Raw genomic sequence first — 16,767 nt, forward strand, 5'->3', positions numbered from 1 at the left:
ATGCATTAAATAGAAATCACCTTGTTATTCAAAATGTAAAGGAGAGGCTGGAGGGAACTGCCTGAAAATGTAGAACTGTGTTCCAGTAGCCATGTTTCTTGAAGATGATTGTATGATGATATATTTTTCACAATGTGACTGTGTGATTGTGAAAACCTTGTGTCTGATGCTCCTTTTATCTACCTTGTCAACAGATGAGTAGAACATATGGAATAAAAATGAATAATAGGGGGAACAAATGTTAGAATAAATTTAGATTGAAATGCTAGTGATCAATGAAAGGGAGAGGTAAGGGGTATGGTATGTAAAATTTTGTTTGTTTTCGTTTTATTTTTCTGTTGTCTTTTTATTTTTTTCTGAATTGATACAAATGTTCTAAGAAATGATCATATGATGAATATGCAACTGTGTGATGCTATTGTGAATTACTGATTATATATGTAGAACGGAATGAGCATATATTAAGAATTTTTGTGTTTCTTTCTTGTAATTTTTTCTAAATTAATAAAAAATTTAAAAAGAAGATGAACGGTACATAGGTTGCAGACCGAACTTTGAATAGATAGCTTGAAGTCCCATTATTCAGACAACAAATTAAACCCAGATTCATCCGCAGTGAAAAGCACAGTTCTCTACACCTCAAAAGCATTGAGCTTGTTAATTTTACTATCCCCAAGCAAGAAATGTATATTACTCATTCTGTTTGAGACAACCTTCTTGACCAAAAGGGGGAAGAGATAAATTAGACAAAATGTTTCAGTGGCTGAGAGGTTTCAGAGTTGAGAAGTTATTCTGGATGTTATTCTTATGCATTATGTAGATATTCCTTTTTAGTTTATGGTGTATTGGAGTAGCTGGAGGGAGGGAAGTACCTGAAACTGTTGAGCTGTGTTGCACTGGCCTTGCTTTTTTTTTTTTTTTTGCATGGGCAGGCACTGGGGATTGGACCCAGTTCCCCAGCACGGCAGGCGAGAACTCTGCCACTGAGCCACCATTGCCTGCTCCAGTAGCTTTGCTTTTTGAAGATGATTGCATAATGATATAGCTTTTACAATGTGATTGTATGGTTGTGAAAACCTTGTGCCTGATGCTCCTTTTAGCCAGATGAGTAAAAAAACAAGGATAAAAAATACATTAATAATGAGGGAGGGGTAATGGGTAAAAAAAGATTGGGTAGATTGAAATACTAGTGTTCAATAAGAGGGAGGGTTGAAGGGAGGGATGTATGAGTTTTTTTCTTTTTATTTCTTTTTCTGGAGTAATGCAAATTTCTAAAAATGATCATGGTGATGAATACACAACTATGTGATGATATTGTGAGCCACTGATTGTACAGCATTGTATGGACTGTACGTGTGTGAAGATTTGTCAATAAACATATTTAAGAAGAAAAGTAGGTTTTCAAACAACATGTGGGACCAAAGATCTTGTTCTTGAGCTCATAGTCTTAGGCTTTCAGACTAGACACGACTAATCTCTAATCAATTGCCAAGAGGAACGTTAGAAACCCAAGGGCTTCCTCCCAGCTAACCCTTGTTTCTTCAGCCAGAGTTTAAGCTCTTTTCCATCACGGTTGGCCTCTGGGTAACAGAGAGAACAGCCCCGCCTGCAGAGCCCCCAGGCAAGGAATGAACTTGACAATGACACACAAGACTAACTTCTTTATTAGGTGTGTCCTGTTAGTTGCGGAGGGAAATTGTTGGTGAATAAATAAATAAATAATCAAACAAAGACTTCGGGGCAAAGGATTTGCTCGGGGAGAAGAAAGCGGAGTCTTTGCATAGTTCTAAATGAACACAAGGTGGCAGCAGTAGGCAACGTGGATTCTCAGCAGAAATGCAGCACTTGGAAAAACCGAGGACAGGAGGCTTTGAGGAAGAGATCAGAAGGTGACTAGCTACTTCTTTTTCCTAGAGACGATGGCGTGGAACATTCTCGTCCTCTCCACGGGGGTTGCGGGACGCGGTGTCTCACATGATCTGCCTGGGCATCCCGTACCCGGTCATGCCCGCCTGGGACGCCCCCTTGTTGCTGCCCATCTGAAGGCCTATTACGCTCTGACCCTGGCGGAGCTGCTCCTCAGAGAAACCTCTCCGGTTCTGCTGGGCTTTCCTGGCCAGAGGGAAGGAGATGGAATAATGTCATTCGGAGAGTTTGCAAACCCTTCTGGAGACCATGCCTGTAGGGGCTCCAGTGGGTAAAGAGGAACAGGCCCTGCGTCATGATATATCAGCTTCCTTTCCCTGGGAAGCCCAGATGGTTCTCCAGACCTCCACTTAAGGGGACAGCAGGATCGCTGGCTGCTTCCCCAAGGGCCTTCACGCTTAGCTTTCCTTTCCACTCCCTTCCACTCCCCCCTCTTCTCCCACGACTTGATGCCATCTCAGTCAGGATTTTCTCACCCTCCCTCATACAGTTATCTCATGAAATTAAAATCAGCTCTTCTAATAAAAGTAAAAAAAAAAAAAAAGAAAGAAAGAAAAAGAAATCAGCTCTTTTTACAAAGCAAGTCAAGTCTCTTAACTCTATCAAAAATCCCATTCCACCCTTCCCTCTATAGGGCCAAGGATTAATGTCCCATTTTAGAGTGGAGGAAGCTGGGAGTGAACCAGGAGAAATGGTTTCTTACCCTAGATCAGGTCAGCAAACTTAGGTAAAGAGCCAGAGAGTAAATACTTTGGGGGTTGATGGCTATATAGGCCACAGAGAATCACTAGGAGATCTGGGATGGAAAGAGGGTTTCAGCTGGCCTCTATGTAGGAGGTTTTCAGACCAAGGTTCCTTTAAAATACCACAGACTGGTACATTTTTAACCGTCAAGGAGAAGAAAACAGCATCAGGGAAACATGTAGCCCATTGTGTGCTACCAGATGATATTTTCCTCTTTATCCATTACTAAGCTACTGGGTTAGAGTTTAAGCTCCCTCCTTCATCCCTCCCCTGCAACCCCCCCCCCCAAAAAAAACACAGATCACTTTGGGAATGGCCCTTTATTGAATGACCATATCATTTATCACCCAGACCAGGACACTTTAAGAGTGAGAGAGGGTGCTATTAATAAATACACTGGGCCAACAGGCATTAACCAGGACTGTCCCAAATAGGACATATTTATCCTCTACTAAGTGTAAAAAATAAAAGTAGATTTAGGCTGCGTGGGTCATAATATAAAACCTGTTCAGCCATCAAGTCACCTTTGAAAAAGGCTATCTAGTCCCACTCTCCCTCAGTAGAAATGGAAGCCGGGCAGAGCTGAAAGGTCCTGGCAATTAGGAGGAAATGCCAATTATTTCTGCCTGGGTGGGATGTTGGCCTGAATAGGTACATCAGTCTTTCCTTGCCCTGGGAGATGAAGTTGTAGAACTGGGAGTGCTTGCTCTTAGGAGCTTTCTGTTTAAGTAGTCGTTGAAGAGTTTCAAGGCTTTGGACGCTCTCTGTGATTAAAATCATCCTCTGTGTGATTTGAACAGTGAATAAAAAGCATTTGCAAAGTTCCCTTCAGGGAATGGTGAGAAAGGGGGAAAATTCAACTTCCCCAAGTTGAATTCTTGATATTCTCATAAGCAGTGTGCACAACCAAAGCTATAGGCCGAGCCCCCAATCTTGGGGTTTGTTCATATGAAACAACCCCACAAAGGATAGGTCAAGCCTACTTAAAATTAGGCCTAAGAGTCACCCACCAAGAGAACCTCTTTTGTTGCTCAGATGTGACCTCTCTCCAGCCAACACAACAAGCAAACTCACCACCCTCCCCCTGTCTATGTGAGACATGACTCCCAGGGGTGTGGACCTTCCTGGCAACGTGGGACAGAAATTCTAGAATGAGCTGGGACTCAGCATCAAGGGATTGAGAAAACCTTCTCACCAAAAAGTGGGAAGAGAGAAATGAGACAAAATAAAGTGTCAGTGGCTGAGAGATTCCAAACAGAGTCAAGAGGGTATCCTGGAGGTTATTCTTACGCATTAAATAGATGTATCACCTTGTTAGTCAAGATGTAATGGAGAGGCTGGAGGGAACTGCCTGAAAATGTAGAGCTGTGTTCCAGTAGCCATGTTTCTTGAAGATGATTGTATAATGATACAGCTTTCACAATGTGATTGTGTGATTGTGAAAATCTTGTGTCTGATGCTCCTTTTATCTACCTTATCAACAGACGAGTAAAACACATGGAATAAAAATGAATAATAGGGGGAACAAATGTTAGAATAAATTTACATTGAAATGCGAGTGATCAAGGAAAGGGAGGGGTAAGGGGTATGGTATGTATGAATTTTTTCCTGTTTCCTTTTTATTTCTTTTTCTGAATAGAAGCAAATGTTCCAAGAAATATCATGATGATGAATATGCAACTATGTGAGGATATTGTGAATTATTGATTATATATGTAGAACGGAATGATCAAAAGTTAAGAATGTTTGTGTTTGTTTGGTGTTTTTTGGTATTTTAAAATTAATAGAAAAAAAAAATCATCCTCTGCTCCAGGAATCTGGGAAGAGACTTTTACCTGTGAAACCAGGATGGCTCTCCCCGGTAGCAGCCATCATCCTTGGTGACTGCAACACTGCCTAGAGCCATCAGGGTCCTTTGCACAGCTGCCATGTCCTTCCCTGGAAGCCAACAAAGAGAGTAAAGCCAAGAATGTGTCAGGGTCAAGGAATTCTGGGAGAATGAGGCTAGACCTTCAGAAGGAAGCTGTGATAAGAGGCTATAGGGAATCAAAATCAAAGGGAAGATATTATCAAACACTTCTTAACATGGCCGTAAGATGACCACAGCCAAACTTCTCACAAAAGAACAAAAAATAACCTGGTTAGTAATTCTCTACATGGTACATACCAGAAATACCAATTTTCTAGCCCATCCATAATTGCTCTACAAATAAAACATTCCAAACACTTGGCAGCCCAGATGTGGGTAGGTCCCTACCCTAAGCAGAAGACCTTGCCTTGGAGGGTTCTACAGGCTAGTGGTAAGGGGAGGTCCTGTGGGAGGGCTGGCATGGTGGTCCTGCTGAAGAGATATATTTCCTCAGGACCAGGAAGAGAAAAAGGAATTGGAGAGAAGTTGGTTGGATGGGTTAACTCTGTGCTAAACCCCAGGTGGTTTCTCTCTTTTACTTTATCTAAGTTAAAAGGGTCGAAAATCATCCATGTGCATGAAATTGAATATTTACTAGGTTATTTAGGCCACAGGACCAGCAAAAGAAGAAAATCAAATCAACAGAGAAAGCACTTAATGTGCTTTCATTTTATGCTGCTTGAAAGGAGCTAAATGGAGACAAGAAGTAGCTGGTTTGTTGTGAGAGAAAGGACAGCAGGAGAGAGTGAGAGTATGCAAGAGTAAGCAAAAGCGTGCAAGAGACAGGGAGGGGTATAGTATGTCCCCTTGCACAAGGGGGTGGAGAACACTGTTACCTTGAGAAGCCCAGTGACCCTCAACCTATCAAGAAGGCAACTGGTCCCAACGAGTCAACTTACTCCTCCTACTTTTCTCCCTTCCTAGTAACTGATATGTCCTGGTAGCAGATCAAAGGTCCATAAAAGGCACACGTTTGGAGTGCAGAAGTTAAAACACACAGGCTTAAAAAGAAGGCAGCATCTGGGGATCTGGATAGGGGGTATGATAGAGTTCTCTGTGTTATTTTTGTATTGTTTTTGCAATTGTCCTGTAAGTTTGAAATTATTTCAAAAATAATTTTTTTTTAAAAGGCAGTACTTTGTAGGGAGCTATGAAACTTAAGGGCAAACATTAAAAGGCCCTCTTTAGGCCAGTGCACCATCTGCATTCTCTCCCATCTGGCTTCTGCAGCTCAGCCACTGGGGAATACAGAATTACAGGGAAAAGGCAGATGGAAAGTGAGAATGGAGCATGAACTGTAACAAAATAAACAATTAAGGCCCACAGAGGAAGTCCAGTGCAGGATGTCCCTTTATTCAAAGAAGAGAAAGACAGCGGATTCTCCTTCCCTCACCTCTCTTCCCCACCCCCACCTCCTACATTAACATGGGATGAATTCCTAAATCCTGAGACCCTGTGGGAATGGGTGATGGATGCAGGGAGGAAATGGTCTCAATACAGAGTTCCCTTGGCTCAAGGAACAGCTGGGGTGATGAAAAATGGAATATCTGGGCAGCAGATGGAAGGGGGTGGGTAGTGCACAAAGAATACTAAGAATATGAAAGGGAACACAGAGGTGGTGGTTAGAATGACTCCTTTTCCTTTAATTGTTACTGTATAGCAAAATTAAAAAAAAATAGAACTGTAGTAATACTATTCTGAGGGATCACTCTGGGGAGAGACACGGAGAAGATCTGCTCTTAAGTAATGAGTCATTAAAGAGAAACGAGAGAACTAATTAAGCTCAGGGAAAGTTAGGTTCTGACGTATCATTCATCTCCACCCTGTACAAGGAGCACACCAGAAGTATGTTTTCGGTGATTGGAAAGAGCTGGTCTGATATGTTGTGAATCTTGGGAAACATGAAGCCTGACAACCACCAACAAATACCATCCTGAAGCAAGAGTTGATGAAGGGGTAATGAAGTAATAAGGCAAGCTTTAGTAAACCGTAAAGCCTACCTCCTTCACAAGCAGATAGGGCACATGTACCTTATAGGAACCCAGAAAGGACAGAGGGATCTAAATTCAGGGAAGGGTAAAATATCCAGGAAAAAGAATTAGCAACATTAGCTCCACCCCAGGAGAGGGGAAAGGAAAGTGATTATGAGTTGGACAGAAGAAACTGGGGAAGGGAGCATTACTGGACAACTGCAGGTTGGCAATGCTTTTCTTAGTAAGTTCCAAGGCAAAAGAATTTGACATCAGTTAGAGACCAGACATCAACCCCATGGTATTATTCCTCCCAATATATGGTTAGGGAAACTAATTCAGGGAAGTTAAATAACTCGCCCAAAGTCTCCCAACAAGTAAACAGAGCCGGCTCTATCTCAGGTCTGTCTGAATCCAAAGCCCATAGTCTACCATGTCATACTGCCATCTCGCAGGAAGCTGCACTGCAGGCTCAAGGGGGAAGCATACAACAGCCACTGATCAGGGATGATCTTAAGGGGTCACAGCAACTGTTTCAGTGCCAGGCCAGAGGGAGCACACTGGAGAGGATAGGACTGAGTTGCAGTTTTTTGGAACCCATAAGATTTCACGGCACCCCAATATTTTTGAATAGAGTAACTCCACCAAGTCTCAACCCAAATACAATGGAAGCAAGGAAAAGCAGGTGGGGCCTAGAGTCTCCATAAATGCGCTGGTCAAGTTTCTCAATAACATTAGAATGCAATCTGCATTTTGGAGCCAATTCATGTCTAGCTTGCTTTTTTGTCATGTCCAGTTTGTTTTCTAATAAAGCCTCCTTGTGCAGAATGGTCTAAGCAACATTCTTGGGCTCATGAAGCAGGAAGAGGGCATTTTTCCAGCCTTACCTCTGTGGCTAGTTCAGAAGCCCAAATAAAGTGCTGGCAGATGGAAGTGGCATTTGGAAGGAATCGTATCATTTGTTAAGGCTGATTCCTGTAATCAGGGGTCAAAGATTCAAATACCTAAAGGAGCAGTGTAGTAAAAGGAGATCTGTAAATTGTGCCAGGTGTAAAATAACGAAAGCTAAACTACTTGGTATCACAACCAAGCCTAACATCTGCCCACTCACCATGGCTTTGACAATAGGCACACATAAAATGTGGATGAGCACAGCTTGCTTTAGAACAGAGCTTCCCAAACTTAATTGGATTATGTATGAGAGTACGGAGGGAATCTCTTTTAAAATATGAATTCTCTGGGCAATTCCTCAAGAAACTGATTCTGTAGGCCTGGGGTAGGACCTGGGAATCTGTGATTTTAATAAGGTCTCTAGATGATCCATAATACCAGGCAAGTCTGACAGATGTTGGTCTAACCTGATGACTACCAAATTGGCCAACAGAATTCTCTGAGGATTCTAAGCATTCAGATTCTAGGGCAATCTTCTGAGATGATGCTGATGCAGCCAAATGGATAGATAGTCAAGCACTGCTCCAGACTGCTTTTCACTTTTTGAAAACATCATCACATTTGGCATGCAGTGTACTAAACAATCTCTGTTAAGCAATCACTCCTTCTTCCAGAGAGGTCTTTCATAAACTCAAGTAGTAAAACCAATCATTAGAAGGGCTCTGATCCAACTTGGAATTCAGCCCAGAGCCCTAGCAGCTTGGGATCCCTCTGCTCCCTGAAAGCCACCCATGGGTACCTCAGAGAATCCACAGGTTCTTCAAGGCAGCTTGAAAATCAGTGCTCAAGAACCTTCTTTCAAGAGAAAGGAGAAGAAAAGCATTCCTAAAAGAAGGACTGACTAGATGTTGAGATTTTTTCAGACATGAGGAGAGTAGAAATGAGACTGAGGGTGGGCAATGGTGGCTCAGCGGCAGAGTTCTCACCTGCCATGCCAGAGACCCGGGTTTGATTCCCGGTGCCTACCCATGCAAAAAAAAAAAGAAAAAGAAAAAGAAGAAGAAATGAGACTGAGTCCTGGCAGACAGTGATCTAAGGAGACTACTGACCACAAGAAGGGAAGAAACATGAAAGAGGAGTCAAATTTATACTAACACAGCTCAGAGTTTTAATTCACTACCTGGACTCGTTTATCACCCAATCACTGTAGGAAGCTAATAAAAAAAGAGTTTAAAAAAGAGCTAGTGGCATAGTAGCTTTCCCTGACTCACTCAGCCTCACTTAGCAAACTTTTTCAGCGTCTTAGATAGCAACTGACACTTTTACCTGACAGTAGAGTGTTGCAAGCCAATGTTTCCTTAAGTCTGGTCTTCTTCCCCAAACTACTGTATTGTAATTTCTGCAAGTAGGGCCCAGACTTCTGCATTGGAATGACAGTACCCCCAGCCCAGGAATTCTTAATGCAAGTAAGTTTGAGTGCTATTACCATAAAGATACTTTAACAGGATTTGGCTCCCTTAATATATTTTTTGCTACTTCTGTCATATTTTATGACAGTCTTAGAAAGAAAAAGTAAATGAGAAAGGCAAAGAGAAAGAAAGCCAGAGAAAAGTCATCTGTGTGAGTAAAGGCAGATTGGATACTCTCTACTTTCTTTTTCTACTTTTAATACCAAAACCATTCTTTCGGAGAAAAATTTCAGAACTACTTCTATTTTATGTTAGTCTTAACTCATCATCATAACTCTTGGAAGAATACTGGCATGTTTCATCCTCCTGAAAACTCACAAAACCATCTCTTATTGCATAATCCCCAACCCTGCACTCAAGGTAGAGAAACTATTGCTGCAGTCAAGGGAAAAGTGTTGGGAGATAGGTGGGGCTCCTCAGTAGGTCTGTGGCTGCCTGCCTCCCTACTCTAAGGAAGGAGAAACTCCCTAGGGCAGAGGTTCTCAAAGTGGTGTGCCCAACCAGTAGAACCAGCATCACCTGGAACTGGTTAGAAATGCAAATTCTCAGGCTCTACTTCCGACCTAATGCCACAGAAACGCAGGGGCTGGGGTTCAGCAATCAGGACTGTTAACAAACCCTCCAGGTGATTCCGGTGCATCCTCGAGCTTGAGAACCAACGGTGAAGGAAAAACCAACCAAACACAATTGTCAGAAGCCACCCAGAGAAAATACAGCGAATACTGTTCTGAGAGAATAGGCAGCTTCAAGCAGTAGGTATGTGTGATACCTACACTAAATATAAGTATTTGACAATTTCTCAAAATCTCGCTCAGACTCGGTGCAATGTTCTTCTGTTGGTGCTATTGAGGAATGACACATCAAGGGACACCTCTCCAGAGACTATATTTGAACCTTCCAGGTACTCCACCCACAATGTAAATAACCCTTGCCTCCCTAACTCCCAGTCAGCAAAGACAGGGGATCAGGGAGGGATGACAAAACCATGTATCGAGGATTCTCATCAGTGGGATTACTGAGAAGGGTAATTAGAGTTGACTGATCTCTGAGTCTTGTCTACACTGACATTTTAGAATTCTATGTGTCTAATGATCATGTGGTTATGCAAAGGGACCAAAAAGGTCAGTTGCCTATGGAGTCGCAACAGAGAAAAAAAAACCAACATTTATTTGGTGTTTAATTAACCAGGTATTGTGCTTTATACATGCAACCCTATGAAGGAGGCAACAGAGCTGTTTACTGAGAAGGGAACAGAAGATCAGAGGAGTTAAGCAAATTAAACAAGGTCACACAGCAAGTAGGAAGCTATAGAAGAACTTCAAATTGGCTTGACTCCAAAGCTCATGTTCTTTCCACTGTACCAGCTTCCTCTAGATCTGGAGTTGTTAAAGCAACATATTATGGGAAGAGGCATCAAAAGGGCAGTGATCAAGGGTTTCATTAGAGAACTGGAGGACAGCAGAAGAGGTGAAGGCACCAACACATAACAGAGAGCAAAAATCATCCTGCATGTGGCCATTAATGAAATCCATTTGTTCCAAGACAGAACATGAGAGATCTTTCCAGACCTTCACATTCTTTTGGTCTCAAGAAGAACAGGAAGATTATAATAAATTTTATATCATCAACATTTATGAGACTCTACTACTCATAAATGTATGAGTACAATGTAAGCACTTCTAATGTATTACCTCATTTATTCTCACATTAACCCTGAGATAGGTGCTACTGTCATCCCCATTTTACAGCTGAGAAAAATCAAGGCTCAGAGAGGTTAACAATTGATGGAGCAGAGGTTTGAACCAGGCAATGTCTGGTTCAAATCCCAGACATTAGTGTCTGACTCTTTACTATGACATCTTCCAGGATAACCTTTCTTTGCAGATTTTCTGTCCAAATACTAAATGATCTTTTTCTCCCTCTCCCTCCTCCTCTCCCTCCTCCTCTCCCTCCCTCTCTCTCACACTCACACACACACCTCTTCCTTTCTTGCTCCGCCCCTCTCCTTCCCTCTCTCCCTCTATAGAAAAGATGCTGAAGTCTGACCACACTGAACCAGGTGCTCTCCTCTGGGTCACAGACAGCTGAGACCGCCCCAACCCTGCCCTTTCAGGGCACCCATAGCGGACCTGAAAGTAATCTGCCAAACCTCCTCACTTCTCTCATCCTAGAGAAGGGCTTCACCATCCTCTTTCATTCCTCTAAGCTGCCCTTATTCCCCATCGCTGAATGGAACCAGTTATCCCACTCCCCCCAAGGCAAATCTCCATAGCTTGTCCCTGAGCCTGGATTGTTTTGTTCAGCCCTGGGTTCTTGTTTAAAAGCCTTAATCTTACACCTTTTATTCTGATTGACCCCGAGTCCATTCCAAACTTTCCTCCTTACATGTAAAAGGGGTTTCAGGTTAGTGAGTATATCCTGGGCCTCTGCGTATCTGAATTATTAGAGCTTAAGTGAGCAGGTCCACATGAACTTTGGAAAAAAAGAAGGATGAGACATCAGCTAGAGGGACTGAGAGCTGCAGAGCATGAAGTACCTGTAGAGGAGGAGGACAAGTACCAGGAAGGAGGGCTGGAGCCACAGCAGCCACAGCCGCAGCCACCACAAAAAATGGTGCATGGAATCAGGAACTGATGTGAGGAAAATGAAATGTGAATCCAGCACTAACTCCACAGCTGGGGTGTGGGACAGTAGGGACGATGTGGCACTAAGCAGATGGCTAGCCCAATAGCTGTGCATACCAACATGTACACCCTCACGTGCATACTGACACATAAATACATGCTGCCTCTACCCTACAGCATCCCTTTGATTCTAGTATAACCATCCCCAAACTCATGAGCAACCAAGCAGTCTTGCAGAAAGCACCCTGGCCTTGCTTGCTCAGACCATGCTGCTGTACCCGGGATTTCACAGCTGGGCTTGCTCCAAGCCAGGGCGCAACATCTATGCTCAAGGCAACGCCCAGGAGGCTCCGTCCTTTCCCCCAGACAGTGGTACTGAGGGTATCAAGTATCCCCTCCAGCTCTTATCGCCCTGAACTTTCTGAGTGTCCTTTGTTGCTACTCCTTGAAAAGGGCCTAGAACCCTGGGCCTCTAGGGACCATTTGAAAATTCCTAAGCATCCCTTTCCCTTTAGCCAACTCTCATTATTATTCCAGCCTATCGCATGACCTACCTATAGTTCTTCCTTCTACCTGTCAGCCATAGCAGCCTTAGAGTGGGTCTCCTTCTTTGTTTTCTTCAAAGCCCCTTTAAATGCCCTGGGTAGGGGCCCCTCCCTGTCTGCCCTTCTCCCTTTCCCTAGGAGCATTACCCCATGCTGGAGCCCATCTGTCTACTACCCCATCTCAGGCCACCCCAGCCCTACTCAGGCCTCTTTACCTCCCTCTTCCTTAGGAGCAATCTAGCCCTCAGGGTGGGGGCAGGCGGTGTAGACATCCCCCTGTGCTGTTTTAAAAGAGACCCTGGCTACCTCCACCCTGCCACCTTGCTTTGAGCACCTCCTGGGTGTAAAGTTCACCCACATGGTCTTCAAAAAAGAAAAAGAAAGGCAAGTAAAGCACCTTCAATAAAGTAAAGGGAGCAAAGCAATGCCAGGTCCCCACCTCCCACAGATTTCCCAGCTTCTCCCCCTCCTACATTTGTTCTTACTGTACTTGTTAACCTCATCTAGGCCTCTCCCCCCCATTCACACGGACCCCCAGGCAGCGCTCTCTCCTTCTGCCCCAGGGGGCCAGCCAGGAAGCCGCCTCCTCCTCTCCCTCTTCATCCTGAACAGCTAGTCACTCGGATGAGTGACAGCACGCTCGTGGTTTCAGTGATGAAAACAAAGCTTCCTGGCCAAAGAACAGCATGGCCGCCTAGTTAAGGCCTCCTTCTTTGGCATCAGAGAGCCTGGTTTGAGTTCTGGCTCTGCTAATTACTTGCTGTGTCATGGACATGAGTAACCATGGACAAGCTTCAGTTTCATCGTCTGTCTGAAATGGGGAAAATAATAATTTCAAGGGATGGCCAGGAGAGATTGCTGGCATTATGCAGTAAAGCACTTATACGAGGCCTAGAGTACTAACTGGGAAATATCATCATCAGCTTTGGCCTTGGAAGTAGGGATCAAATCTCAACCAGGACATTCCTTGGGGATTTTGCGCTCAGAACTCAGGAAGTCGAAGGGCCTGAAGTTTTGGAGATCTGGGTTTTGAGGCATTGGTGCTGCATAAGGTCATCTCATTGGTGTCTTGGGATTTCAACTACCCATCTATGAAAGAAACATGATACACCAGCTTTCTGCATGACACTGAGGGTCTGTGAGGATGAAGGAGGCTTTTGCAAATTTTACAAGTTGTTTATAGGATGCTCCTCTCCTAGAAATCTAATTAGACCATGATCTAATAACCCTTAAAATGCAATTTTCTCCTGATCAGGGGATTCTCACTGTCAGAAGAGCCTTTTGTCACTGCCCTGGCGATCTTATTGAGTGGCCACCGATGACAGCCAGTGACAAAGGACATGTGAGAGGAGAGCCCTCAGGCAGCCCTGCCTGGACTGATTTATCTCTCAGTGCCCCATGGAGGCCCAATCGAGACCACACAGTTGCCTGGATGGACAGGCTTGAGCTAGAGTGGACATAGGGCACCGTGACCGGAGGTGCCCAATTCTCTGGTAGTGTCACCATTCACGTTATTTTTCCCCTGATATCAGTGGACTGTTAAATATGCCCAGAAATATGATTCGATCTCTATGCCTTTGTAAGATTTCATAATCAAATCAATTCATAAATCTGAAAGAAAAAATCATTTGTCACGTTGTCTGAGCAGAATACTTATCAGAAAGGTATAGAGGCGAAGCTTGCAGACAACGATTTAATAAAACGCTGGGGGCTGTTTATTGTTCAAATTGAATGACAAAATCCCAGCAGGCACCTTTGTCTATGAACCCGGCTGCTGGTGAGTCAGACCCGCACTCATCCCCTGCCTCCTTCTCCTCCAGGAGCTGTGATTTGTGCCGGGAGGGGGAAGAGGAAGAAAAGGCATCCTTGTAACCTTTTTAGCTTCCTGTCTGTTGAGGCTTCTGTTTACAGGTAAGTTTGTTGAGGTTCCCGAGTGTCCCGGGGTGTGCGTTTCCCTTAGAGGAGGCTGCTCCCTGGTGTACAGCACCACAAACAAGGTGGGGGCGGGGCTGACAGCCCGCCAGGGGGACAGCCGAGCACACCCTCCACCCCGCAGGCCCGGGAAACAACCCCGCAAGCAGGTTTCACAAAGAGCTGGGGCAAAGGGGAGGGGGAGGGGAACGTTCTCGCCGGCTCGCCGGCTGTTTACCTTCCCACAGATCCACCGTCTGAAAAATGTCAGTGGTCCTGACGCCATAAATCTCTGCAGCTTTTAGGAACTGGGAGATCTGTTCCATCTGCTTAAAAGCCATCTTTGACTCAGAGATCTTTGGGATGGGTTCTTGTCCTGGTGGGTATAAACTATTTATCAGCTTGCACAGAACCTGAAGAGGGGAGAGGGGAAGGCAGAATCAATGCTCTCCTTTGTATATACAGGCCACTAAAGCAAAGTGAATCCTGCCCCCCCCTCACACACACACACACCTTCCCAGGCATTGCTCACCAGTTTGGACATGGGCAGTGATGGGCCTCAGGGAAGGCACAGGCGCAGGGCAGTGCGGCCAGGCTCCCAGGCTCACACCCCACTCCCAGGCTGTCCCTGACTGCAGTATGGGAGCTCCCTTCCTTCCTTGCTCCTCCTTACCCCTCCCCCCCCTTTTTTTTGGTATGTGTGTGTGTGGCAAAAAAGCATGTTTACAGCTAGGGAATGACGTGAGATGGGGGAAGACGTGATTCCAGACTTTCTATGGAAGGATGACTTAGTGACTCCTGGGGCTGGGGGCAAATAATGGAGCCTAACATTATTTCTGCTATCAAGAGGCAGGTTATAATCAGGCTTCTGTAACTCATCCCATCTGTTCTAACGATGTATGTAAAAGAATCCGAACTGGGTACCCTTCTCCCAGATACCTATAACCCAAGTCCTGGGCAACCAAACAGAAGCGTGGGGTAGCAGTTATGTAACAATAAATCACAGCCTGCAGGAAATGATGGGCTTGTCTGAATCAGCAGAGCTCTGGTCGTCCAACCACCAAACACATATGCATCTGGTCAGAAAATCACTTACAAAATAAGGACTCCCTTCAGTTTCACAGGAACCCATTTATCCAACAGACATTGAGCAGCACCACACAGGAGAATGAATGGCTTCAGAGGGATAGGAAGGTGGGGGGGGAGGGGGGTCCAGGGCCCAACCTTTGTTTTGCTGTGTAACTAGTCCATTCCTTGGAACAAGGGGTAGGGGGATGCCTCCAGGTGAGCTGATGCATGGAGAAGGTTGGGGAGATCATCACGAAACACATCTCTTACTCTCTTTAGAAAAAGCAAAAGGACCTCGAATTTGCCAACCACTCAGAAGGAAGCTATGCAATGTCTCTCATGAGTGGAAAAATCTCTCAGGTAGCCAAGGAATTGTGCAGGGAGTCCAAATCTTCCAAGCCTTCTCCTGAAGAAATGAAGGCTTCCCCGTTCCCCGTGAGGCACAGAGCAGCTCCTCATGCTGCCTCAAGTTAAAAGGAGGGGCTCTGGAGGGTTTCCCGGCCCAACCGCCCCAGCCACAAAGATCGCTACTGGCCTTACCGTCCCGTCCATTAACCATTTCTGAAAATGGGTCCTGCCCGGGGGCGGGTGCTCTATGTCCTCGGCGCACTGCAGGATAATCCAGTCCACCAGCTTGTTCTCCAGGTCCGCGTCATACTTCTGCTCGATCTTCTCCTGCACCTCTCGGCTTAAGCCGTAGCTGGGGCCCCTGTTAGCCATCTCTGGAAGAGAAGACAGGACACGCGCGGCATCCACACAATAGCAGCTGCAGCCCCCAGGCTCCCTGCAAACAGGGCTGGGATGAGGCTGGGTGGCCTGGCCCAGCCGCAGCAAAGCGGGCAGCAAGCCGGGCGTGGTTTAAATCAAAGAGCCAATGAAGCCAATAGGGTTTCACCTACAAAGGGGAAAGAAAAGCGCAGCCACGCGCCAGCGACTCTAGAATAAAGCCCTGGCAGGTCCACGGGGGCTGGAACCGCCTCTCAGTCCCGCCTATCAATGAGATGAGATGATGTACCAGGACTCACAATCGAGTCTGGACCCGGAGACGGCAAGGAGTCGGGGTGGTGATGGTTTCTTCTTCGCTCTCAGTAGCACTTTGCAAAGGCAGAAACCATGGGATCGGAAAGAGCCGGTACTTAACAGGCAGAGAGGAAGGGTGCCTTGGCGTTCAGCTGCCGCTGCGGCATGCTGCCTGGAGGAATAGTCCCCTGATGAGATTTTCTCAGGGCTGCGGAGGGTCAAAACAGGGCTGTTGCTAAGAGCCGTCCAAAAAGCTAGTCCTGTCTGTCAGCCCACCCGCTGAGAGCTGCTTTCTCAGCTGCACAATTCTTTCCCCTCCCCCGGGGAGTCAGGCCAATTTTATACGAGGCCAGCATACAGCTGCACAATGGGCTGAGGCGGCTGTGGAACGGTCCATTCTACCGACTGTCCATCTGTCAGGAGTAGCCAAACCACTTTGCCCTGCCCTGGAGTAAGAATTGTCTGTGGTGCAAGAGGGGAGGGCCTGAGAACTGCACTCATTAACTTGTTCAGCTGCCAGTCAGATTTCATCTGGAAACTTCCAACCTGGTGGGAAAATGTCGTGCCTCTGTTTAACCCACTCAAGAGATACAGCTTTTTTAATGTGATTTTTAACCAGAAGTCACTAAGAGCAAGTTTTATAAATTAAACAGAGCTCAATGTACTGACAGGCCTTGGAGTGAAAGGTTT

At 45.3% G+C, this 16,767-nt stretch overlaps 1 protein-coding gene across 1 annotated transcript; it reads right to left on the reverse strand.

Moving 5' to 3' along the window:
* Positions 1 to 1,674: 1,674 nt before the first annotated feature.
* Positions 1,675 to 15,949, reverse strand: TAGLN3 (transgelin 3). Its single transcript, XM_077117569.1, has 4 exons — positions 15,598 to 15,949; positions 14,228 to 14,402; positions 4,506 to 4,608; positions 1,675 to 2,112 (listed from the first exon to the last, which is right to left on the reverse strand). Exons 1-4 carry the CDS (start codon positions 15,775 to 15,777, stop codon positions 1,971 to 1,973), a joined length of 600 nt encoding a protein of 199 aa, XP_076973684.1. The 5' UTR covers positions 15,778 to 15,949; the 3' UTR covers positions 1,675 to 1,970.
* Positions 15,950 to 16,767: the final 818 nt, after the last annotated feature.

The sequence above is a fragment of the Tamandua tetradactyla genome, chromosome 10 (genome assembly GCF_023851605.1).
Source record: "Tamandua tetradactyla isolate mTamTet1 chromosome 10, mTamTet1.pri, whole genome shotgun sequence".
Classification (NCBI taxonomy): domain Eukaryota; kingdom Metazoa; phylum Chordata; class Mammalia; order Pilosa; family Myrmecophagidae; genus Tamandua; species Tamandua tetradactyla.

Excerpts from the sequence above, each read along its gene's own strand:
- TAGLN3 (XM_077117569.1), bottom strand. The coding sequence starts at position 15,777 with ATGGCTAACAGGGGCCCCAGCTACGGCTTAAGCCGAGAGGTGCAGGAG. Across the intron at positions 14,403-15,597 it reads AATGGTTAATGGACGGGACG|GTTCTGTGCAAGCTGATAAA; the intron begins GTAAGGCCAGTA and ends TCCCCTCTTCAG. Across the intron at positions 4,609-14,227 it reads GACGGTGGATCTGTGGGAAG|GGAAGGACATGGCAGCTGTG; the intron begins GTAAACAGCCGG and ends GTTGGCTTCCAG.